The 25,977-nt window shown below is 41.8% G+C and overlaps 2 protein-coding genes across 11 annotated transcripts in view; one reads left to right on the top strand and one right to left on the bottom strand.

Annotated features, from left to right (window-relative positions):
• Window positions 1–5,978: 5,978 nt before the first annotated feature.
• LOC127571584 (ubiquitin carboxyl-terminal hydrolase 47-like) overlaps window positions 5,979–25,977 on the top strand; it is a 44,579-nt gene continuing 24,580 nt past the window's right edge. For 8 of the 10 annotated variants that reach the window (XM_052018100.1, XM_052018104.1, XM_052018102.1 and 5 more), the window contains exons 1-3: window positions 21,651–21,709; window positions 22,662–22,851; window positions 22,939–23,010. In XM_052018100.1, coding sequence (XP_051874060.1) covers window positions 22,989–23,010 — 22 coding nt within the window. In that variant the 5' untranslated portion in view covers window positions 21,651–21,709; window positions 22,662–22,851; window positions 22,939–22,988. Of the gene's footprint in view, window positions 6,075–21,650; window positions 21,710–22,661; window positions 22,852–22,938; window positions 23,011–24,179; window positions 24,343–25,977 lie in introns of those variants that run through there. The other 2 variants (XM_052018099.1, XM_052018098.1) reach the window with 2 other exon arrangements.
• Window positions 13,717–14,577, bottom strand: LOC127571852 (G-protein coupled receptor 55-like). Its single transcript, XM_052018597.1, has one exon. The coding sequence runs from the start codon at window positions 14,575–14,577 to the stop codon at window positions 13,717–13,719; it is 861 nt and encodes a 286-aa protein (XP_051874557.1).

Here is a 25,977-nt window from a genome sequence, read left to right as displayed (position 1 = left end):
TGTCTTCTATGGCCAAGCCAATTTTGGATCCAACTGACCAAGTCACTATGAATCTCATGTGCCTTAATCTCCTGGACCAGCCAAAAATGTGGGACCTTGTCAAATGTTTTACTAAACTCCATGTGTGGACATTTACTTCTCTACCTGGATCAGTCATCTTCATTACGTCCTCAAAAATCTCAATCAAATTCGTAAGACATGACTTGCCCCTGCACAGAGCCATGCTGACTATCTCTAATAAGTCCACACTTTTACAAATGCAAGTAAATCCTGTCCTTAAGAATCTTCTCCAATAATTTCCCTACCACTGATGTAAGGCTCACTAGCCTATAATTTCCTGGTTTGTCCCTGTTACCCTTCCTAATTAAAAGAGCAATATTGGCCATTCTCCAGTCTTCTGGCACCTCGCCATGGTTAAGGATATTACAAAGATCTCTGTCAATGCCTCAGTAATCTCTTCCCTTGCTTCACTCGGTATCCTGGGATAGATCCCATCAGTCCCTGGGGACTTATCCACCTTAATGTTTTTCAAGACACCCAACACCTTTTCCTCAATATTGTCATTCCCTGGAATCTTAACATACCCCTCCATAGTCTTGCTATCATCCATGTCCTTCTCCTTGGTGAATATTGATGCAAAGTACTTATTACAGTCCTTACCCACTTGCTCTGGCTGCATGCATAAATGTCCTCTTTAATTGTCCCCGTCCCCTCTAAGTCCCTGGCATGAAGGGTGATATGTTAAAGTACTCAGATTAATCTTGCAAGGATATTATGCTGCCTAAGGTTAGCAGATGCAACAATTCTCAGTCCATTTCAGTATATTTGGTCAACAATGAAATGACTTCCAATGTGCTCCCTCACATTAGGATAACCCATTGCAACTAACAGCTGAGCATTACAGTCCTGCTGTTTTCTGGAGACAGGAGAAAAAAATAACAAACACAATGAAGCTATACCTGCATTGTGTTTGTTGTTATTTTTGTCATTTGTATGTAGTGTGGTGGACTCAAGGTGAACAGTTGCATTCAATTCTGATGATCATTTTTGTACGTGTAGAGTGTTGGTAAAGTCCTTTCTGCCTCAACTTCTTTCTTTTTCCCTAAGGAAAGTGCAAGACATTACTGAAGTCATTGAGCTCTGACTTTCAACTTCCAAATTATATTTGTGCTGTAGGATGCAGGAACACGTCGGGCTGAAGCTAAATGTCACATGATGCCCAACATGAACAATATGTCTTTGTCCTGCCTTAAAATAATGGCTAATGTGATGGCAAAAGACGTAAAATAGAACTTCACTGCCTTCATCATTACTAACACTGATATTCATACACAAACCATTGGACACATTAAGGGGGTGGCTTAGAACATTGAAATGTCCTGACTGGACATAAATAAGGCCTCCTTTTCTAAGAACAATGTACGTAGAACATACAGCTGACAAAAAAAATGCCAGAAAGCAGAAGGGCTAAGCAGCTGCACCAGTGCCTTGTGTGATAGAAACTGCAACAGGACAATTTTAAACCACAAGAACTTCCCACCAGTATCCAGCCACAACACAGTTCCCCAGATGGCCAGGGAAATCTTTCAATAAAGAGCTGGGAAATGACAGCAAGTCATGATGCAATAACCGGGATGAAGTACTGAAGCAAGACAGTGTAAACACATAGAAATTCACAAATAAAAACAGAATCATTTGTGTTTCATGTCAACTTTGTTCAGAGAATTTTCTTCTTGAGATGCTGAACAATTTATCAGCTTATGCAGTGGACAATTTTGCTATGGGTATATTGGTTCAATTGATTATAGATACATTAGGGGAGGACTGTGGGGAGAGGTCTCAGGCAATTATCTGAATTCTCCTGCATGAGCACATGGTGGTATAATCCTCTTGAAATGTACAGCCTAAAGGTTGTAAGCTCTACTCCTTGATCAGAAGGCTTCTCTGACCTTGCATACAGAGTGATCAACTATTAGAATGGACATCCACCATATTGTTAGGACTAAACTTGAACATTCCAGAGCAGTCCTGACTGGCCTCTCATATTCTAGCCTCCGTGTATTAGAGAGTTATCCAGTATTCTGCTACCATGTCCTAACTTGCACCGTCCAGTCCATCTATTGCTCTCCTGCTCTTCCACTTACACCAATACCTTGATTTTAAAATTCCAACCTTCATTTTCAAGCCCTTCAAGGCCTCATTCCTCTCATACTCTGTGATCTCCTGCAGATCTACAAGAATCCAAATTATTAACACTCATTCATTTCTGGACTAATACATCCCTAATTTTGATTAATTCATCACTGGCATTGATCAAAATTAGGAATGCCTATGAACTCTCTCCTGAAACCCTCTACTTTTTCACCCTTTGAGACACTCCTTAAAGTATTCCTCTTTGATGAGCTTTTGTTCACCTGCTCTAATGCCTCTTTAAGTAACACAACACACTTTGAGCCATTTTTCTTTCTTAAGGATGTATTAATGCAAATTGTTCACATTGTCTTCTTGTCTTCTATTCTTATTCCCTTTTATCAGTTGTGCAGCAGACATGACAATTTCAGAAACGTTTCTGCAGCTGTACTGGAAAAATTTGGGAAATGCTGTTTTAAGATATTTATAGTACGTTCCTTTATGATACTGATAGCTGTTGAGCTTCTGCCCTCTGGTTTGTGTACTCGGTGGGTCCATGCGGCAGGGCTAAATATGGTAAACTGAATCTTTAAGGAGCCATCCTTCCCCTGAACAGCAATCTTTATAAGTACTTCGTGCGGAAAAGGCACTTAGTTGCAAATTTCTAGTTTCTGATCACTAACCAGCTGTCAGTCAAGGCAGTTGTTCCCCTTTTTATGCAATGGTGAGTTCACTTAAAGGCTAATTAATTGGCTACAAAACACTTTGAGGATATGAAAGAAACCATACATCTGCAAAATCTTTGATGTACATAATATCTGTACATGATCCTTTAGCCTTTAGGGAACCCAGCTACATATCATACAGCCATGGTGTTCTGTTGCTGGTGTCTGCAAAGACCTTGTTGATGAATCTATTAATAACAAAATGGTTGATTCTGCAGATACATAAAATCAGGTCATATATTTTTCTAATACCTAATGGAATGTGGACATCACTGGAAAGACCAGCATTAATTACCCAAGTCTAATTGCCCTTGACAAGCAGATGGTGAACTGACATTTTCACTGTTGTAATTCATGGGAACTGATTAGACTCTGATCATTGCTGCCATTTTGTGTGTTCATTTGTTGTGTTATTTTTACTAGGTCTCACTTACTTAGTCTAATAAGGAAAATACTGAGGAAACAGATGTACAAAAGACACACAACCATACTTCCTTAAAATAGCATAAACAGATAGGGAGGCTAAAATTTATATCAACGCCCTGTCTGTGAGTATTGCGGAAATTTCCTTGAAATTACATAGACATATTCTGCTTTAAAATGTAATATTTGAAGCCATTAGATAATATTTAAGTATATTGGACAAGATAATGCGATTGTGCAATTGTTACTATGTTTAAACAAATTATTCTGATGCCAGAAAAATGCTCTCTGAGATGTTGAAACCACATTACAGAGTCCAGTGAGAAAAAGTTTAGAAATTGATTAAAATAATAACCTGATGAATGATCTTGCAGTTTAGAAATTGAATAATGCCTCCACAGGTGAGTTAATAGAGTGATGTATGGTGGTCTAGCAGATATTTTAATCTTCATCATCCCATTGAAATCTCAGTAAGATACAATTTCAAAGGGATTGTTTTGGAGGACAGAAAGGAAATCAGATGTAATGGACCTAGGAATCCAAGAACAATGCAGCAGTGAGGTCTAGTAGGGGAGGAGGCAGGGTGCAGGGGAGAGTTAGAATGTCATTCTTGGAGAGTCAGGTAGTGTTAAGGGGAGTGGGGTCATGGATGCTGAGGGATGAGTTCATTGGTTGTGGTGAACAGGCAGTGGTGTTATCAGTTGGTTGGGAAGGAGTTGGGATGAGGGTCAGTCTGGCAGATCAGTGGTCAGGGGGTGAAGGACATTGAGGCTGGGGAATTGGGGTTTTATGTACTGTTCAATATTTGTTGCCTTATGATCTGAACCATACATTGTGATCACGAACCTCCTGAAATTGGTGATGTTGAATAATGGATTGGTGCTGTAGAATTCCTGTCATCAGGTCAATAGTGGTGGTGGTTGAAACGTTTGAGTGACGGGCTGGCAGTTGATGATTAAAGATTGGTTAGCAGATTACAGAAGAGGGGTGGAGGCAGGAGATAGACCTTGGAATGTGCCTGTTTGCAACATTTGGTTATAGACAACTCCTTGCACTGGAAGACCAGCAAGTTTCAGGTAGACCAAAGTGCATCTTTCACTGAACTGATAATCTTTAAGCTGTGGCTGATGTTTGTCTTAAAGTGCATCCACAGAGGCAATTAGCAGACCATAGACATCACAACAGAGAAGTATATTATTTAAAGAGGACGTCCCAAGCAGGTTCCCAGTGCTGGACTGCACAGCATCCATCTACCTGAGGCAGTCCTCCTTTAACTTATGCAAACACAGCCCATGCATTTATGTTGCAAAAGTCTGCACTTGCATGGGTTAACCAGTCAGTCCATAGACCAAACATGCTTCAACAGGAACACCAGAAGAGGTATCCAGGTGTGCATGATTTTGTGAATGATTTTATATTCAAGTTGAATGAAGTTGCGGACAAAAATTGTGGAGCTCATGTAATCCAGTTTCCAAGTAATCTTTCTAAAGTTCATTCAAAATTAGTGCAAATTCAGGACATTCATATGATCACTATTTTTCCAGGGGATGGAGATATGTTAATGAATAACGAGGGGAATTATATTTACAAGATCCTTGGATAAGTACATAAAGAACAGGGTCTGCAGGGAGCAGATGAAATTGGACTGAGTGGTTCTTCTTTGCCTGGCATGATCATGATGCGCCAAATAGCCTCTTGCTGTGTCATGAATTTTCTAAGTTTCTATTTGAAGGACTTCAGCAGAGTGATGTGCACAACCTTATGCTGTTTCTTCAATCTTTCACATAAATTATTGGCATCATCTTGTTATTTTATATAGGTTTTCAGGAAGTTCATGATCACTATATGTGGTTCAGATCATCAGGGAATAAATATTAGTATAATTGGATCTTGAACAGTACCTAAAACACCTAAATGTTAGAACATTCAGAGGAACAACAAATCAGCCATTATAACTCAAAGAATATCTAAGACAGAATCTGAACTTATAACATTATGTTTTCAAGCAGAATAAATTTATAACAGTAATTGATTGTTCAAGTAGTTTGACTCATTTTTACATTCTTTCAATCAAGAAGAAGTTTATATAACTTCTTCAGAGCTTAATACTGCCATGGTTAGAAAATCAGCAGCAGATTTGAAGGTGGTATGTCGATGAAAATGGTCATTGGAATTGTGATGTACAATCATCCTGTGTCTACTTTTACCAAATGGTCAATACATGGACATTGCACTTCCTGTTGATTTACTTAATCCATCTATAATTAGCTGTGCTGTTCTTGATTTAGGTAACAGTACCAGCAAACCAAATGCACTCCAGTCTCAGACCTGCTCAATGCACCATACCTTCATCAGTCACCCATCAACAATCACTACCATTCAAGACTTATCCCTAACTTCACATGCTTCTTTGTAGTTCACACTTAACTGCTCATTGCACAGCTGGCACATACTGTCATCTATTCAACCACGATCAGCATTTTACTCAAACACTCTTCCATCTCTTTTGTTGGACAGGGTATTGCATAATCAGAAGCTGCAGCAGCTGACTGGCTGGAGACACATACACATCTCCTTAAGCACATGGACACGGTTTGGGAGAAGACCAAATAGAGAGTGAAGATGGAAACATGCCATTGTTCAATTTGACACTGCTAGCCAGTTTAAATATTGGTACTGCATGTAATTTAAAAGACTAATTTAAAAGCCAGGATGTCCATGTGAGGAGTCCATGGGAAAAAGGAGAGCTTGCCTACTGAGGGCTCAGGTTTGGGTCCAACTTGCAGCCTATAGAAGGTGAGTGATAACTATGCACACTGAAATGCTTGAAGCATTGGCAGGCTGATCAGAAAACTTGTGTCAAGGACTAGTCTAGCATCAACCTTTCGCAGGCCTTCACTTATGTACTCACATATTTTCTAATCATATTGAAGGAGACCTCTGGCTTATCATTTGGTTCTTGCCAGATTGAAGCCCATCCTTTCCAAGATAGAAATGGAGAGTGACTCTACTAACACACTTCTGGACTCAGCCATAATGTAGTAGCCTATGGCTCTGCTGTGAGGGCAGAACAAGCAGATGCCATTCAACATCCGGGCATTCCATGGAAGATTGGATTTCCAAAGTGCAAGCTCCATTTGGTTCAGACTACTACCCTCATGGCTTCTGATACAAGTGTTAACTGTGCTTGAAGGAAGTCAGAGCACTGCAGCAGTCTGCACTGTGACAGATTAACAGGATTGCTGAGAACCCAACCCAGAGTGTGGCAGAGGCTATGTAGAGATCTCTGCTGCTGTTTTCCCTCATGATGACTCCATTCATAATCTCACCAATGCCTCTTTACCAGGGTCTTTCCTGTTGCCTGTTAACCAACTAGTTCAGACTGCTATGAGGCAGTCCATTCCAAAATCAGTCCTTCCAGATCCAGAATTGCTTGAGGTTGTCTCCTCTGCAGCCTCCCACCAAGTATGCCACAGCAGCTACGGAGGTAGCATTATGTAGGATCACTGAGTGAGCACATCAACAGAACGTAGGTATTATGTAGGAGCATTAGTGCCGGCAAAGACATGTGGAAGCAAGGCATAAACGAATCTTGTACCAATTGCTTCTAAACATCATTGGCTCTTCCCCTTTGAAATGTGAGTCAGGTCATGAAATGTCCTGGTTGAGCTCTGTGTTTCGTGGCTGGCTAGAGTTACGATGATGCAAGAACTCTGTAGATAGCACATTTAGGGAGGTGAATGCAAAACATGGTGCAAGCAGAGATGGAATGTGTGACTGCCTAACAAACTTGAGAGTTAGGCAGGTAGTGAGAGAATCCCCTGTGAAAATCTTTCCCACTAACAGAATTTTGCTTTTGGATACTGCTGGGGTTAATGGTTCCTTGGGAGGTGTGCAGTCAACTAGGAGTGTGGAACCATGAGGGGAGGAAGAAAAGTAAGAGAGAAATAGCAGTAGGGGATTAATAGTTCGGGGGGCACTGGTTTGGTGTGGACTCCCTAATGCCGGGATTAAGGATGTTCCAGACCAGCTGCTGCAGAGCATCCTGAAGGGGAAGGGTGAACTGCTGGAAGTCGCTGTACATATTGGTACAGATGTCAAAGGTAGAAAAGCAAAGATGCCCTGGAAGCAGAGTTTAGGGTGCTAGGAAAGAAGTTAAAAAGCAGGACCTCAAGCATAGCAATCTCAGGATTACTCCAGTGCCACGTGCTAATTAGTACAGAAATAGCAGATAAGGCTGATGAATGTGAGGCTTGAGAGATGGTTCGGCAGGCAGCTAGGACCTGTACAAATTGGATGGGCTGCACCACAACAGGATCAAAACCAGAATCCTTGCGGGGAATTTGCTATTGGCAAGGGTTTAAACTAACTTGACAGTGGGGTGGGAGCCACAAGAGAATTCAGGAAGGACAGAAAAAAAGCAGGAAGTGAGAGTTAGAAAAGTAATACTCACTATAAATAGACAGCAAAGAGAAGCAGCAAATGGAGTCAAAGTGCAAAAAATGTTAAAGTGGCAAAATCTAAATGCTCAAAGGATTTGCAACAAATTGAATGAATTAATGGTGCAAGTACAAGTAAATGCACATGATCTAATTGCCATCATGGAAACAAGGGTGACCAGAGCTGGGAAATGAATGTTCAAAGGTGGTCAATATTTAGGAAGGACAGGCAAAAAGAAAAGGAAGTAGTGTTGCACTATTAATAAGGGAAGAAATTTGTGCATTAGTAAGAAATGACCTTGGCTCAGCAGATCATGATGTGGAATTGGAATCAATCTTGGTTGAGATAAGAATTAACGAAGGGTAGAAAACATCAGTAGGAATTACCTAGAGGCCACCAAATAATAATATTGGGCATGGCGTAACTTGGGAAATTAGGGGTGTGTGTACATGGAGAGTTAATTCATGGAATGTGGACAAGATGTGGTTTTCTGGATTCCTATGTTGAGAAATTAACCAAGAAGAAAGCTCTTAAAGTCACATTATGTGCAATGAGAAATGGTTAATTGACAGTCTTGTTGTAAAGTGGCCTTTAGGAGAGAGTGCTCATAATATGATGGATAAAGGTACAAAGGGAGAATTGGCTGTGGTCAATTAGGAAAACACGTTGCGAAGCCTGACATCATTAGAAAGGAAGATTCTGGATTCTATAATGAAAGACACCTTGAAAAGAATAACAGAAGTGAGCAGAATCTATTAAAGTTCTTTAAGGATATACATAATGCTGGAGTAGATAAGGGGAAACTCTTTTGGATTTTGGATTTTCAGAAGGCTTTCGATCAGGTCCCACATAGAACGTTGTTTAACATGGTTGGAGCACATAGAATAGGGTCTAATATACTGACATATTGAGAATTAGTTATTGAACAGAAAGTAAAGAATGGGAATAAACGGGTCCCTCTCAGAATGGTATGCTGTGGCTAGTCCAGTAGCTATTTATGATCTATATCAACAAGTTGGCTGAGGCAATAAAATGTCATGTTTCCAAATTTGCTGATAATAATAAACTAGGTAGGATTTTGAGTTTAGCGTGGGATGTAAAGAAGCTTGAAGGAGGTATACACCATGTCACGAACCAGCAACAAAAGAAACACACTGAGCATGATTCAGTGTTTAAAAACTATTTTATTAATTACTACTTATGATAATACGTAAAATAAAAGTAAAAATGTTAGTATGTTAGAATTCAAAAATGTTAAACCTCGAACGTTAACCCCAGAACTAAACTCTTTGTGTGTGTGTGTGACAAAGTCCCAAACTCCAAGTTCCGGAATGGTTCTTAAAGTTCAGTTCCACAAGCCATAAGGTGAAACATGAGCAAGGGCTTCTTCAACAACCACCGTTGTCAGAAGATAAGATGTAGATGTAGAGAACATAGGGAGAATAAATATGAAATCCAAATGTTCCACGATGGAACCCCAAACGACACTTCAGCGTTTACTCGGTAGTGACTTCCTCACCCCGAAAAGCATCCGAATCGTGGTCGTCCACACACAAATACCTGTTTCCTTCTACAGGTCAGCAACAAAGTGAACTCCACCGGATTACTTCCAACTTCCATACATGGATTTCAGTAGCAAACACAGTTATTGTTTCTCATCCATCGATAGAGAAAACAAGCAGGCTGGTGTCTCTCTCCCTTCTCTCTCTCTCTCCTTCTAACTTCTTCAACCACGTCATTACGTCCTTTATCTTCTATTGACGTAAGCACGCCCCACACACACATACACACACACTCTCTATCTTAAAGGGACTTTCACTGAGTCCGTAACAACCAGCTCAGTGAAAAGGTGACAGCGTGGCAGGTGGAATATGAAGTGGAAAACTGTGACTTCATCCACTTTGGTGCAGATGACAAAAAGGCAGAGTATTTTTTTTAAATGATGAGAGATTCGGTAGCAATGATGTTCTGAGGGACCTAGGTGTCTTTGCATACATATAATCAAAACCCAGCATGCAGATGTAACAAATGAATAAGAAAGTAAATGTTAGCCTTTATAATGGGACGATTTAAATACAGTAGAAATGGAGTTTTAGTGAAATTATGCAGGATTTTGGTGAGACCACACCTAGAGTATTGTGAAGAATTTAGGTCTCCTTACCTATTTTTCATAGGAGGAACACAGGGATGGTGGGTTTACTGTATGAGGAAAAGTTGCGTATACTAGGCCTGTATTCTCTAAAGTTTTGAAGACTGAGAGGAGATCTTATTAAAACTTGTATAATTCTTACAGGGCTTGACAGGCTGGATGCAGGGAGGATGTTTCCACTGTAAATGAAAATCAAAACAACTGCAAATGCTGAAAATCTGAAACATGAGCAGAAAGTGCTGGGAACACTCAACAGGTCAGGCAGCTGAGTTGATGAAGGGTCTTCAACTTGAAACGGTGACTCTTTCCACGGTCGTTGCCTGACCTGCTGAGTGCAGCATTTTCTGAGGATATTTCCCCTCAGTGATGAGAAGGAATTTCTTCAGTCAGAGGTTGGTGAATCATTGTGATTCTCTATTTTGAAAGGCTGTTGAGTTCATTCCAAACAAAGACCAATAGATTTCTGTAAGTTAAGGGAATGAGGAGATAAGGAGATTTTGCTGGAAGAAAGCACTGAGGCAGATCAGCCATGATATTGATGAATGGTCAAACATGCCCAAAGGGCTGAATGGCCTTCTCCTCCTCTTATTTTTACGTTTTCAGTTTCACTTACCCTATCTCAATGTGTTAACTGTATCCCACTTTGGTGTTCAAGGAAAATAAACAGCCAGATTGTTTTTAATAAAACATGTATTTATTAAAATAATCTGTGCTACAAAGGGAAATCCCACTGTGTTGCAATAGGCTTTTACATATAATGCAACTCCTGGTCAAGTGATCAATTGGTGTGAGCAGTGGCTCATTGATTCTTAATGATTGATCAGTCCATCCAACAATTCTCTGCAGTGTGTGCTAAAGTTCACAAGGTATTCGGGTTTATAATTACCTTGGCTATTTGACCAAAATGTAACATTATTCATTGAGTTCTTATGGATAGATGATTAGGTTGCTTCAGTGTTACCCTCCTTATAATGCACTTGAGGAGCTGAACTTGAAACATCTTTCTATATTATTGCAATGTATTCAGAGGTGATTATTGTCAACTCAAGGCTCAATCCATACTTCAGTCATATGAAGGTGTTCCTCAGATCATCCATCAGTTTAGTTTGCAACTTTACCGTTACAAGGTGCTCCAGTTTCCTCCATATCCCAAAAACATGAGAGTTGGTAGGTTATTTACAATAGGCCATTGTAAACTACTCATAGTGCGTGATAGAATCTAAGGAGCAGTTGATGGGAATGTTGAGTGAATAAAACGGGTTTATGTAAGATTAGTGTAAAAAGGGGTGGTTGATAATCAGCACAGACTCACTGGGCCAAAGGGCCTGTTTCCATGCTGTATGTCTCTATGTCTATAAAGAAGGAGCCAATCGACCTATCAAGTCTATGTTCGGCTCTCAGAGCTATGCCATCAATCCTATTCCCCCACTTATTTCCCTGTAACCTAGTCTCTTATATAAGTCTATTACCATTCCCCTGATTCTCTCCTAGTCAGCCACCTGCAGTAGGGGTAATTTACAGAGGCCGATGAACCTACCAGCAGCATCCAGGAGAACACGCAAACTCGATCAAGAGAGTACCAGAGGTCAGAATTGTGAGGCAATAAAACTACCTCCTGGGCCGCTTCTATTGCCCAGAATCTCAGCACCCATTGGGCTACAATGTCAAAATAAAAGCAAACAAAAAATAAACAATTCAATCAAATTTAATATAAAAATATAAAATTGCATACAAATATAATTAATGTCCTGATCTGCATATGTCCAGAAGGCATTGATAGAACATAGGTCAACATCCCTATTCCCATTGTACCCAGCATTGCTATTAGTATAAAGGTCACGCATCAGTTGCCTTTGGCTCTGAATGAATAGAAATTATGGAACCAAATTTTGTGGCATCCATTTCATTGATCCTCAAACATGATGTTTTGAGGAAGCTCCAGATAACTGCTGGGAGTCTACCTGTCAATTTACACTCAATTAAAACATATGCACAAAATTGTCTTGTTGACGAGTATTTTTGGACAAACAAGTAATCTAAATCCATGCCCCCTCCCTACCACCCTGCACCCCAGGAAAACTGGACCCAGGAAAGGTCGGGGAGGCATTTAGCTCGAGGATTTGGGCTGGAAATCTTGGATCACTGAATGGTGGGGGTCACCCACCGATATAAAGGCCAGGAGAATCCCCCTCCCAGCAGGGCACTGGTTTCATCAGCGAGAGGGCAGTTTGTTTGGTGAATGGCAAGCACTCTGTAGATCTAGGATCTGAAAGTTAGAGTCACAGAACACAGCGGTGCCACAGTTCTACGATCCAGCCCATTGGTTTTCCAGTTTCTATGATTCCCTCCTCCACCTCCTGAACCCATTTGTTTCTATGCTTGTCTCATCATAGCACTGCCCTTCCTGTCCTCCAATGAAAGGACATTGTCATTAAGTGTTAACCATGTTTCTTTCTCTGCGGATGCTGCCTGATCTGCTGACTATCCCCAATGTATTCTGTTTTATCTCAGACCTCCAGAATCTGCGGTATTTTAATGTTGACTTAAGTCAAATGAGGCAATTTAAAACCAAATACAGCAATTTCACAATCATATGAAGGGATCTCTCACTAACTAAGTCTTCTCAAATCATGAGAGGATAAGTAAATACTGTGGTAAAGAAGGCATTTGGTATACTTATGGTATAAAAGCCGGGTAGCCACATTGCAGCTATATTAAACTTTAGCAAGGCCAATTTGGAGTATTGTGTGCAGTTCTGGTTGCTGCATTACGGGAAGGATGTAGAGGCTTTGGACAGAATGCAGAAGAGTTTCATCAGAATGCTGCTTGGATTAGAGGGTATTAGCCATACGGAGAGGTTCGTCAATCTTGGATTGTTTTCTCTGGAGCGTTGAAGGCTGAGGGGAGACTCAATAGAAGTATATTGGTATTTGTTTATAAAATTATGAGAGGTATAGATATGGGAGATGGTCCAAATCTTTTTCTCAGAATGAAATGTCAAATACTAGATGGCATAGTTTAAAGGTGAGAAGGGGAAAATTTAAAGGAGATGTGCCAGGCAATTTTTTTTACACAGAGTGTGGTAGGTGCCTGGAACGCACTGTCAGGGGAAGCAGATTAGAAAGTGACAGTGATGTTTAAGAGAATTTAGAGAGTCCTATGAACAGGCACTGAATGAAGGGATATGGATCATGTGCAGACAAATGGGATTAGTTTAATTTGGCATCATAGCTGGCACAGACATCGCAGGAGAAAGGGTCTGTTCCTGCACCATGTTTGATGATAAGTTGTAGCTCTGTCACAGCGCTAGGGCTGTCAGATCACTTTGTCGAGCACCGTCCACCGTAACAGCCAGGATCTCCCAGTGGTCAACCATTTTAATTCCACTTCCCATTCCCACACCGACATGTCCGTCCACAGCCCCCTGTACTGCCAAGTCGCGGCCAGTCGTAGATTAAAGGAACAGCACCTCATATTCCGCCTTGGTAGTCTCCGACCTGATGACATGAACATCGGTTTCTCTCACTTCCGCTAACCACTCCCCTCTGTCCCCCCCCTTTGATTTCCCTTATCCCATCACCCCTTCTCTTCCCCCCCCCACCCTCTTGATCTGCCCATCACCCACACATTCCTCCCTCCGGTTCCCCTCCTCACCTCCTCCCCTTTATTCCATGATCCACTGGCATCAGATTCCATCTTCTTCAGCCCTTTGTCACTTACACCTGTCACCTCCCAGCTACCCACATCATTCCCACCCTCCCCACCTGTCTACCACCACCCCCCTCACCTGGATCCACCTATTACCCGCCAGCTCTTACCTCACCCCGTCCTCTCCCCTTTATATACCGGCTATCTCCCCTCTTTCCAGTCCTGATGAAGGGTTTCAACGCGAAACGTCGACTGTCCACTTCCGCCCATAGATGCTGCCTGACTCGCCGAGTTCCTCCAGCTTTTTGTGTGTTGCTGCAGATTCCCAGCATCTGCAGAATCTCTTGTGCCTCCAACGGTTGTCAGTGTATCTTTATTCGACATCCGGAACTCTCTAATAACAAAATAGTAATACATGGCATCCAGGACACAGTTTACGTTGGCTAAACACAGGCAGATCTGCAGAACGTTACGCAGAGGCACTTGGTACCTTTCATGTATCAGGGATTTCCGAGCTAAAAAGTACAGCAACATCGCCACATGGCATGGCGTGAAGCAAACGAGGAAAGTTGACAGATTTGAAAGAACGACTTTCACGGATTTGTTGTACTTGTTCTCGTCTTTCAATGCGCCACTTTTCCGCAGAGTTCTGATGATTTGGACAGAGCAGAAGATCATGGTGAGAGCGGAGGCAACAAATATGGTTTGGAGGAATGCAATGATTGACGTTATCCAAACATCAGAAGCATGATTGAAAAAACAAGTAGATCTGGGGAGGGTTCTTAAATAAATGCATGCGCTGCAAGACCAGACAAAAATCCAAACTGTGGCGCAGGAGATGGCAGTTTGCTTGGGGGATCTGAAGCTCCTGGCCAGAAAGGGGTGCGTTATGGAGATGTAACGATCCAGACAAATCAGCGCTATCATCAGGATACTTGCATAGGTGTTCACGTAGTACAGGGATTCCAAAAACGTGCAGAATCCCTGACCCAGAGACCACTCGGCAGCATGGTAGGCGTAGATTTTGAAAGGCAGCGAGAAAAGCAGCAGAATGTCCGACATGATCAGATTAATCATATAGATCACAGACTCGTTACTTTTTCTAAATTTAAAGCACAGGCTCCACAATGCAAATACGTTGAGAGCCAAGCCCAATATAAACGTCGGCAAATTGACGAGAAATTGGAAGCGTCTCACAAATACGTCCACTGATCTGTTGGCCGCATGTCCCACTGCAGAAAGAAAGGGAATGAAAAGGTGACTGGTTAACAAGGTAGACACACTTCCATGCCCACCTTACAAATCGTGCTTTTTTTTGGAGGGGAGGGGGGTCGGTATGATTCTGTTGGGTTTCACGCCTTGAAATCTCGGTTTTAAAATGCCTGACATGTTTGATCAAAACTTTAGGTGGTAACCATCATGTAACTATCCATGCTTATTTCCGTATTCCCTCTTCTACATTCGTGCCCGCTTTACATTGGTAACCTCCTTCACTCCACCCGGCCACATTGTATGCTGTAACAGTTCAGGAGGAGACAAATCTGCCCATTCTGCTTATGTGGGGTCCACGAATTTGCCCTAAAATCGCACTCCCCTGTACCTCTACGCCGCGCCCCTGCAAAATCTCCCCACTTTAATCCACTTCCTAAAACAATCAGAAGCAAAACCTTACCACTGGCGACAGTTTGATTCATCTTTGCTTAGCGATGAGAACTATCAGTCTACTTCCTGTTCAGTGCCTTATGTGGGAGAAATGCACGCAAGTTTTAACTTACCAGAAGCTTTCTTCCCCGTTTAGGTTTTTTTCCCTGCAAACTGTAACACCACAATAGAAATGAACAAAACCTGAAAAAAAATGTCTGCGTTTATACATAAGCAAAATTCAGCACAATATTCAGCAAAACAGTTGTTTTGACTTCCATCTAGCTCAAAGCGCTTTCAGCTGAATTAATATTAATTAACAATTGCTGAAAACTAAAGGTGTGAATAACACGCATCATTACTAATGTACAAAGTGGCCAGCAATGTCGAGAGAAAGTGATACTATATGTATTAATGTGCACATTCATTAAACTTACAACACAGTAATGTCTGGTAATCAACAGCATTGTATCTTTTAAACAACCACCATGTACACAAATGTTTACTATTCAACGTCTCATATTTATAACCTAGGAATCTCATTTCTTCAGGACCGGATGCAGATCTCAAAAATGTCAGGCCTTAGATTTTTTTTCTTATTTTTCTTTTAGTTCTTTTTTTTGTTCTTTCTCCTTTCTTTTCCTCTCTTTCTCCAACTGATTTTTTTTAACTATCTTTATCTTGGGTAATGTAAAAAGAGGTCTTGGAAAAGCTCAGCAGGCCAGACCGTAGCAAAGGAGGAAGGAAAATTAACATTCTAAACTTTTATTTCAAATTTCCAGTGTCTACAATATTTTGCTGAATATATATGCTTTTGGATGGTCGCAGGAAAATATGGTCTATTTTCCCATCATTCCACTGCCCTTGAAGGAGTCTGGGGTTTATAGTGTGAAGTTGGGGTGTGGATGGATACATATTGTAATCACTGTTACTCCTCCAAGGGTAATTGTGTGGTGTGGGGAAGAAGTGAGTTATTTTTCCACAGCCTGGACCATATGGATTTTTCCTTTTTGGTGCTTTACTTATTTCCACTTTCAATTTCAGTTTATCCACCCCTCATTGAAGTTTAGGTGAGATTGTGAAATTCACTGATTGCATTGTTGTTTTTCATGCATATGCCCAATCAGATTGCTCTCAAACTGGTCATCACCAACACCATTATGTTTCAGCAAGAAAAACTGAGAAAAGTATTAAGGAAAATGACACAACCTTGCTTGACAGCAGTCTTCATTGAGAATTGGTTTGCGGTTCCCACACTCATTAGTCACCCAAGAGATCACAAAACTATAGTCGAAGTAAGTCATCCTCAATCCTGAAGAACTGCACAAGGAGAGAAGACAGTGGCTGTAATATACCGGGCACAGTGAACTGCCTCATTGTGAAAGTTTCATGACTGCTTCCCATTTACCTGATATTGCCCTTTATTACTTTTCGCCCATAGTCACACACGAGCTGTATGTTGAGGAAGCGACGACTCTTTCAGTTCACAGACGTTGCAGGATTCTGGTATGGAGCCTTACATGTGATGTAAGTGCAGTTGACGGCTTTTTGTATGATTGGGAATCAGCTACTTTGGAAAATTACCAGGTTCACTCTACCCGTTTCTCTCTTCCCAATGAAAAGGAAATGGATCCAGCTGTTCTTGAGGTGAGAGACTCTGTGACCTCCTGAACTCAGCAAAAGATTGCACATGGGGCATGTCTCCAGCACCAGCTTGGGAAGAGCCGTAGACTTGGAAATTCAGCACGACCATACCTTGCCATTGACAATGCGATCCAGAGTCTATGGTGTGCCAGCAATTGTGGCCGAAGCTTGTGGTTGATCGCCGGGCAGACTCTGGAGAAGAAGAAACCCTCAAGCATTGCTCCTTGCCGTTACTATAGAAGTGCTCCCAGAAACACCATTGTGGCCAGGGCCGCCTGGATCACTTCTGCTTCTCCCCACCTCCTGTCATGACACATTACTTAGTGAGTCCTCTCCTCCTCCTCCTCCTCCTCCCCCCTCCTCCTCTTCACTGTCATATTGAATTCCTAAAGACACACACACTAATTATCCCTGATGGACTTTGCATGAACCAGTGTTAAACTCCACCCTGAGCCTCTCCCCAGTTGTGAATCTCCAACAGTGTGCAGCAAAGAAACTCCAGCCAATGAGTTCAACATTCACCACAAAACCTGCTTGTCACTGAGAATCCATTTAAATCTTGGAGATGGGAAGTGGTTCATCCTGCTGCTAACCTATGGGTATTAATTGGATCATTGTGGCCCCTTTTGGCAGCACACACATCATATCAGCTTTACATGAAGGTTAGTGTCATGATCTGTCAGCCCTGCATTTTCCCAGCATCGATAGGCAACACGTGAAATATTGTATTACCCACTTTGCCAAACAACGTGAGTCGCACTTAAAATGTGGAAGCAGATCAGTACCTCTGGTGTCCAAGAGTTGGCACCATAGAGCCCAACTTTGCTGTCATTAATTTCCACAATCAAATAAGTGGCACTCTTTTTAGCCAAAGGCTTTCAGAGGGGTTGAAACTATAAGATTTCATTTTAGCGTTTTTCTTCTCCAGGCTTATCATAACAGATGACTGGTTTCCATGGAACAATAATTAGTAGGTGATTTGGATTTGAGATGAAGAAATAGGAATGGTTTTCAAAATGCTTTTGTTGAATATTGAACATTCATTTTGTGCACGGTAGTGTAGCAGTTAGCATAATGCTCTTTACAGCGCCAGCGACCTGAGTTCGATTCTGGCCGCCGTCTATAAGGAGTTTGTACGTTCTCCCCATGTGTCTGTGTGGGTTTCCTCCGGGTGCTCTGGTTTCCTCCCACATTCCAAAAACAAAAAAAAGATGTACAGGTTAGAAAGTTGTGGGCATGCTATGTTGGCGCCGGAAGCGTGGTGACACTTGCGGGCTGCCCCCAGAACATTCTCCGCAAAAGATTCAATTCACTGTGTGTTTTGATGTACGTGTGATTAATAAAGATATTTTATCTTATCTTCTGTTGCTGTAGTAGAAGGAGAGACTGCCTAAGGCCACGAGGGGGCACCAAACTCAGAATGTTTTCATTCATTTGCACAATGTGTAAGGCAACATCCACAATTGGTCCCGAGAAGGTGGTGGTGAGCTTCAACTACTGCAGTCCTTCCAATGAAAGTACTTTTATGGTGTTGTTAAGCAAGGAAATTCAGAATTTAGACCCAGCAATGATGGAGGAACACTGACATATTTCAGCCAGGACATTGTGTAACTTGGTGTGGAATCTGTAGGTGGCGCCATTCCCTTGCCTGTGAAAGTAGAACTTCTTTATACTTGGCACATGGTGACACAATTCAGCAAAGGAGAGCAAGAAATGAAGAGGGTGATAATGAGAGTAAATGTGCAGCGACCAAAAAAACTGACCATAATAGCATCCATAAATGTATGAACAGAGAAAGGTTTATGGAGACAAATGTAGGTTCCATGTCGTCCAAAACAGGAAAATTATAATTAAGATCAAAGAAATGGGAGAACAATTAAACACTTACACTGTTTATTCCTTCACAAGTGGGACAAAAATAATGTCCCAGAGTATTACAGAACCAGGGGTTTAGGAAGAGGATGAATTGAAGGAAATTATTATTGGCAAAGATAGTGATTGGGAAATTAGTAGGGTGGAAGGCTGATAAATCTCCAGGGATGGATAATCTACATCCCAGGGTACAGAAGGAAGTGACTCTGGATTTAGTGAATGCTTCGATGGTCGTCCTTCAGAATTCTTTAGACATAGGAACAGTTTCTACAGATTGGAGGATGACAAACGTAATGCCATTATTTATAAAAGAAGGAAGAGAAACACTGGGAATTACAGACCAACAGGCCGAACATCAGTAGTGGGGTAAATGCTGGAGTCTGTTATAAAAGATGCAATAACAGAATACTTGGAAAAAATTAATGGGACTGGGCAAAGTCAGCGTGGGTTTAACAATAAAACAGAAAATGCTGGAGAAACTCTGTAGGTCATGTTTCAGATTCTATTTCAGGTTTGCAGCACCTGTCGGGGGGGGAGGGAGGTGGCACAGTGGAACGACCAGTAGAGCCGCTGTCTTACAGTTCCAGGAGTCCATGTTAATACCTGACCTCCAGTGCTTTTTTGTGCACAATCTCCCCATGACCGCGTGGGTTTCCCCCAAGTGCTCACATCCCAAAGGTGTGCCGGTCGGTGGGCTAATTCGCCACTGCACATTGCCCTAAGTCTGTAGGTGAGAGGTGGAAGCTCAGAGTGAGTGCAGTCGATGGAAGAGCGGTGAGAACCGATTACAGGGGAAAATCAGGGGTCATAGAACTGTTGAGTAGTGCAGGGGCAGGCATGGTAGTGTAGCGGTTAGCGTAACTCTTTACAGTGCCAGCAACCCAGGTTCAATTCCGGCTGCTGTCTGTAAGGAGTTTGTATGTTCTCCCTGTGTCTTCATGGGTTTCATCTGGGTGCTCCAGTTTCCTCCCACATTCCAAAGACGTACAGGTTAGGAAGTTGTGGGCATGCTATGTTGGCACCGGATGCATGGCAACACTTGTGGGCTGCCCCTAGAATACTCTACGCAAAGGATGCATTTCACTGTGTGTTTCAATGTACATGTGACTAATAAAGATATCTTAGATAGTCAACAGGCTGTACTGCCTTCCATCCATTTCATAAGGAAATAAGAAGGTAGCAAATCTACAGGAGGTTTTTGAGGGTGCAACCAGTAGAATAGGTAAGGGAGTGGTTGTGGTGCTTTTGGACTTTAAGAAGGCTGCAGGAAAGGTTCCACATAAGATGTTAGTATGCAAAATTAAGGCACATGGGATTGGAGGTAATATACCGGTATTGATTGAGAATTGCTTGACCTGCAGGAAATAGAGATTAGGAATAAATGGGTCTTTCTCTGGGAGGCAGGCAGTGACCAAAGTGGAGGTTAGTACTTCGGCCCCAGCCATTCACAACATATATCAATGGTTTGAATGAAGGAACTAAATGTATCATCTCCACATTTTCAGATGACACAATGCTGGGGGAAATGTAACCTGTGAGGAGGATGCAAAGAAGCTGCAGTGCAATTTAGACAAGTTGAGTGAGCGGACATTGGCAGATGTGGTTCAGTGCGGATAAATGTGAAGTTTTCTACTTTGGTTCTAAAATTCAGAAGACATTATTGTCTGAATGGTGACAGTTTGGGAAAAGGGAAAGTGCAATGAGGCCTGGGTGCCTTTGTACAGCAGTCACTAAAAGCAAGCAGTTAGGAATGTTAGCAAATGACATTTCATCCTTCATTGCATGAGGATTTGAGGGCTGGAGCAAGGATGCCTTGCTGCAGCTGTACAAGGTCTTGGTGAAACCTCATCTGGAGTTTTGTATGCAGTTTTGGACATCTTATACAAGGAAGGATGTTTTTGGCATGGAGGGATTGCAACAAAGGTTTGCTGGACTGATTCCTATGATGGTAGGACTCGTGTGTGAGAAGAGATTGGGTTGTTTAGGTCTATATTCACTGGAGTGTAGAAGAATGAGAGGGTATCTCATAGAAACCCATGAAACTCTTATAGGACAGGACAGGACGGACTGGATTCAAGGAGGATATTCCCTATGACTGGAGAAACTAGAACTAGGATTAGTTCTAGTTCTAATTTCTTAGATAAGGATTAATTACAGGCAATGTAACAGCAATATCCTGCTATTTATGTAGTTAATACCACACAGCAATTCCAATGAACTTCTTTAAGTGCAAATCAGTGGTATCATTACATTTTCCATATTTGCAATGTCCAGATTTACAGAGTGCCCTAACATCTTTTAAAAGATGATCTTAGATAACGAGAGATTTCTTCACCCAGAGGAGGTGAACTTGTAGAATCATATAAGGCAGTGAAGCCAAGTTATTAATTATATTAGAGAAAGATGTGGATATGGTTCTTAATACTAAAGGGATCAATGGATATGAGGAGAAGATGGGAACAGAGGGTTGAAGTGAATGATCAGCCATAATCATGTTGAATAGTGAAGCAGGCTCAAAGATCCAAATGGACAACTGCTCCCCCTATTTGTTATTTTTCTACATATCGTTATCAGGTAGTTGATCTCATTTTAAATATACTAATCCCATTTTCAGTTGGCACTAATTATTTTCATTTCTCCAATAAGCTAGAGGTCAAATAATAATTTTATTTAACAAAGGTAAATTAGTAAAACTAACAACTAAAGCAATTTGTTGGCCTAATGCAATTAGATTCTGTGTATAATTTTATAATTTTAAAAATGATATAATAGCATGTGTGTTAGACACTTCAAGACATGGTTATGTACAGAGTACAAACTTCATAGGGGTTCCAGGAAAAAGTGTGGTTTGCACATCACACACACATTTTGTTACTTCTGGTCACCAGGGGTATATGTTATTTCTTTTTTAGAATTGGGGAATGCTTATAAGAAAATGAAACTGAAACAACTATTAAATACATTCCGCTATCAACCATCAGCTCAATACAAGAGCTTCATCACAGAGCAGAACACCTCCCAGGCAGTAAAATGGGCGGTAAGAACGTTATTTTTTAAAAGATGTTAGAGCACTCTGTAAATCTGGACATTGCAAATATGGAAAATGTCATGATACCACTGATTTGCACTTAAAGAAGCTCATTGGAATTGCTGTGCGGTATTAACTACATAAATGGCAGGATATTGCTGTTACATTGCCTGTAATTTAGTTAATGGTAGTATTTAAAGAAAATCAAATAAATATAACTTACATGCATTATATAATTGCATTTTATCATCTGCAGGTAGAACAGGTCAATGATTGGCATGTGGTAATTCCAAACCGAAAGATGAAGATAATAAGATGAAGATAATTTTGTGAATAAAATTTAGTTAATAAAATCGTAATTTTTAATGTAGTTGTGCCTCAGAGGCAGAGAAATGGGATATCAAAGAGCTTTTCATGGAATTGTTTATTGAAGAACTTTGAAAACTGTGAAGTAAAATTCCCTCCAAGATATTAAGAAGTAACATGGATCAGCTTTTTGTAATGTAACGTGCAGCTCAGTAGATGAGTTGGTGAACTTGCAGGTTAAGCTGTGCCAATTTAATTACAGCGTTTCTTGCATTTTCTATTTTTATTTCATATTTCTAGCACTGCAGGTTTTTGATTTTCAGTGAGATGTTATTGCTTGCCCCGTATTCACAGATCAGCTGCAGAGGGCAGCGTGACCTGCGACAGGGAAGTCTACTGTACATCACCTGTCCCCGAGCATCTCAAGTGCTATTGGTGTATTGCTCCAATTTAACCTTCGGGAGTAAACATGAAATGACTGCTTTTGTTTAAGTTACACAATAAGTTGAAGCAAAATGTGTAGAAAGAGCAAATTCGAAAGGAATCCTGTATATTATAGAGCCTACACTGGCTCCCCGGGTAACATAGCACCAGATTTGAATTCCAGCAATAAACTACTGGCATATTTTCAAACGAAACTGAAATTGCCTCCCAGGTGATTGGGCTTCCTGAGCCCGAAGCGTTTGCAATCAGACGACTCTTCGTCCAATAGTCAGCCGAGAAGTGCGATTGTATTTGGGCTCAGACTCGGCAAATCTCAACAGTGGACGTGCGTAGAAAGCTGGTCCGGGAGACGAACTCGGAAAAGAGAAGCCCAAACCTAAATAACTCATCGTGAGGAATGAGTGAGTGAGCTTAACTTCCAACACGGGGTGGTGGTGGGCGGGGTGCCAAAAGCATTCTGCCGATTAACGCGTTTTGTTTAATTTTAGATCGACAGCAAGAGTCGAAATAAAAGGAAAAAAACCTACAAAAGTGAAAAATGAGCAAGAAATCTCCCAAAGGTAAACGATAGAACTATCACGCTGTGAATTTATTACAGAACGACGTTTTATCTCGTACTTAAATGTTCGTTGGGGCGATTTTTTAATGCACTTCATTGCCAAAGGCAAAAGAAAAGGAATTGCCTTTTGCAACCTGTTGCATTCAGCTCCGATGCGACTGCCCGCTCCTTTCTCTCGGTGACATGACTGCAAGCTGCCGCTATCAGTTGCAGTGGGGCCTTACAGTGAACTTGGGGCGGGGATAGCACTTCATGTAAATATTATCTCTACACCTGCATATATCTGGAAAATAACCCAGGGGACAAAAAACAGTGTCTGCTGCTGCTTCTTCTGGGGCCGTGGCTACAAACCACGTTTTAAAAAAAAGAACCAGAGGACTCGTCTGTGAGCTTTGGGGTCTCCACCCCACTTTAAATCCTTCTTTGGGTTGGTTCAACCACCCGCCCCCCGAGGAGAATCTGGTGGATCTGCCAGATCCTCGACTCCTCCTGGTTTCTCAGCTCCTGGTTAACCAGGAAGAGGTAAGGGTCCATCAAATCGCTAGCTGTGCCTGAAGGGTCCGTGTGGTTGACAAAGGTGAGGCTCTTCCTGGTGAACAAGGACATTTTGAGAGTGGGTATGGCCCCGTCACCGAGGGGTAGAGCCCAGCGTTACTCAGGTCAGGCAGCATCTGTGGAGAGCGATACAGAATTAACATGACCCGAAACATTGACTGTTTCTCTTTCTATAGATACTGCCTGACCTGCTGAAAGTTATATTATTTTCCGTTTTTGCTTCAGATTTGCAACATCTGCAGATTTTTTTGTGCATTTTTTCCCTTTTCTTGACTGGCCGCTGGAACCAAGGGGTTGGCGTAATGTGAGAACTGCTGAGCCCGAGGCTTCAGCTTTTGGGCGGGTGATTGGCCGTGGGTCGGGATGGGGAGTGGTAATACAGCACCTCCTGCAGGTCTCCCACCCAGGTTGATGAGTGTGGGAGGAGGTGTTCATGCAGTTGAGGGAACGTTAGTACAACTTGGTGCAAAAGTAAAGAAGACATGGGACTATAAGCTATAAAGCTGTAAACATATAAAGGATGTAGTTGAATGTAAATATTTATGTTAGCAACAAGTAAACTTTCAGTACCATTCAAATTAAAACAAGTATGTGATTTTTATCCAAATGCTTTAGGCTGAGGGAAGTGGTTACCCAGTCATTTTACTTACCACACATCATCTGCTGATGGGTGGGAGTGAGAACAAGGGAAGCTGAACTGAGCAGCCACTGAAGACTCATTGCTCATTGATTCTGATACAGGCAGTACACCAGCTTTATGCTGCCTGCTCATTTACAGGTGATGTGTGTAGACTTTGGAAACTGTGCCATTCATTGCAGTGATGTCTTTGCAGACGGCCTAAAAGCTAGCCTGTATTGCTTAAAATCTGGGCTCCATTCTTTAAAGTAGAGGGAGTGATATCAAGTGATATCCCTTCATTGCTGGTTCATTTCAGAGTTGAAATACAATGCACTCACTGGCTGTTCCTGCACTCTGTCAAAAAGTCTTTAAAGAGAAGATTATTGACCTCCTCACTTTATAGTGAAAATATTCCAGCCTGGATCAGTCCTGACTCAAAGTTTCAGTGTCTGGCAGTGCTGCCCTTACCTAGTTCTAACCTTAGAACTAGGTAAGGGCAGCAGTTGTAGCCGGAACTGATGGCAACTGATTCAATACAGATGTACTAACTGCTCAGGAGCCCATACTACTCTTCTAGACTGCCTAGCAGGTTCATCCAACAATGCATATCTCCTAATGGGTGTGCTTAAAGAGGGACCGGTGGTATGTAGTTGAGCTGCTTTTAAAATAAAGTTCCTTAATAAAGGGTTGGATCATCTCACCCAATGTTTGCTGGACATAATGGGCACTACTTGGTGTTCATCAAGCATGCCAAACCGACAACTGAGTTCAGCAGACTGACCTCTTGGTGGACTATGCGTTTTGGTTGACCATAGCAGGCAGGGAGAAGTCCGTGACTGGCCAACGTGTGTGCTGATGATATCAGCATTGAAGCTGCACCCTGCAGAAGCCCGTTTTTGGATGCAGTGGTCAGCTAGACATTTGATAAAAGATTCGTACATAACCCTTCTTATCATTCTCTGCTCTGTCCGCAACAGCCATCTTGAGCTTCATGTCGCATGTCATTTCAACTCCCCTTCCCGTTCCCACACCGACCTGTCCCCGGCCTTCTCCATTTTGACGGTGAGGCTAAACACAATCCAGAAGAACAACACCTGATGTTCCACTTGGGTAGCCTACAACCCATGGTAGAACATTAAATTTTCTAATTTCCAGTAACCCACTCCCCCTGTGTTCCTTACCCACTCCCTCCAGTCTACCCAGGTACTCTCTCCCTTTGTTCACCTTTTCCATCCCTCCCCTCTTGTTACCAAGACCCTTCACCCTCCCCCACCTGGTTCCATCTGCGCATCACCTACATACCTATCCACCTGGGTTTCTTCTTTCTTCTCCCTTGGTTCACCTTTCCCATCCCCTCCCCCACCCGGTTCCATCTGCCATCATCCCCCACTTCATCTGGTTCCACCTATCGCCTACCAGCCACTGTCTCACCTCTCCATCTCACCTCTTTATACTAGCTATCTCCCCTCTACATTCTCAGTCCTGATGGACGGTCTCTGTGGTTGACCATCCCTTTGCCTCCACAGATGCTGCTTGACCCTTTGAGTTCCTCCAGTAGTTTGTTTTTGCTCATTCTAATATAAGTTTGGAGATGGTTGCCGAGGATGATGTGATGCAGGAGAAAATTTGTTCAATAGAGAAGTTGCATGCAGAATTTTAATAGGTTTTAAAATTTTATTTGTATTATATTTTCAGCATTTTTTGTTTGTTGACTGTTTCTAATTTAGGACGTTAAAGTTTTTATAGTTTTCATTCTAACATTCTGTCTGAATGGTTAACAGAACAGAACCTAGG

This window comes from Pristis pectinata, chromosome 6 (assembly GCF_009764475.1).
Source record: "Pristis pectinata isolate sPriPec2 chromosome 6, sPriPec2.1.pri, whole genome shotgun sequence".
Taxonomy (NCBI): Eukaryota; Metazoa; Chordata; class Chondrichthyes; order Rhinopristiformes; family Pristidae; genus Pristis; species Pristis pectinata.
The sequence above is the reverse complement of the archived record's forward strand: the minus strand, read 5'-3'. Positions and strand labels throughout refer to the sequence as shown.

Bases quoted from the DNA above. Each gene is read 5' to 3' on its own strand.
- LOC127571852 (XM_052018597.1), bottom strand. From the start codon at position 14,577: ATGTCGGACATTCTGCTGCTTTTCTCGCTGCCTTTCAAAATCTACGCC.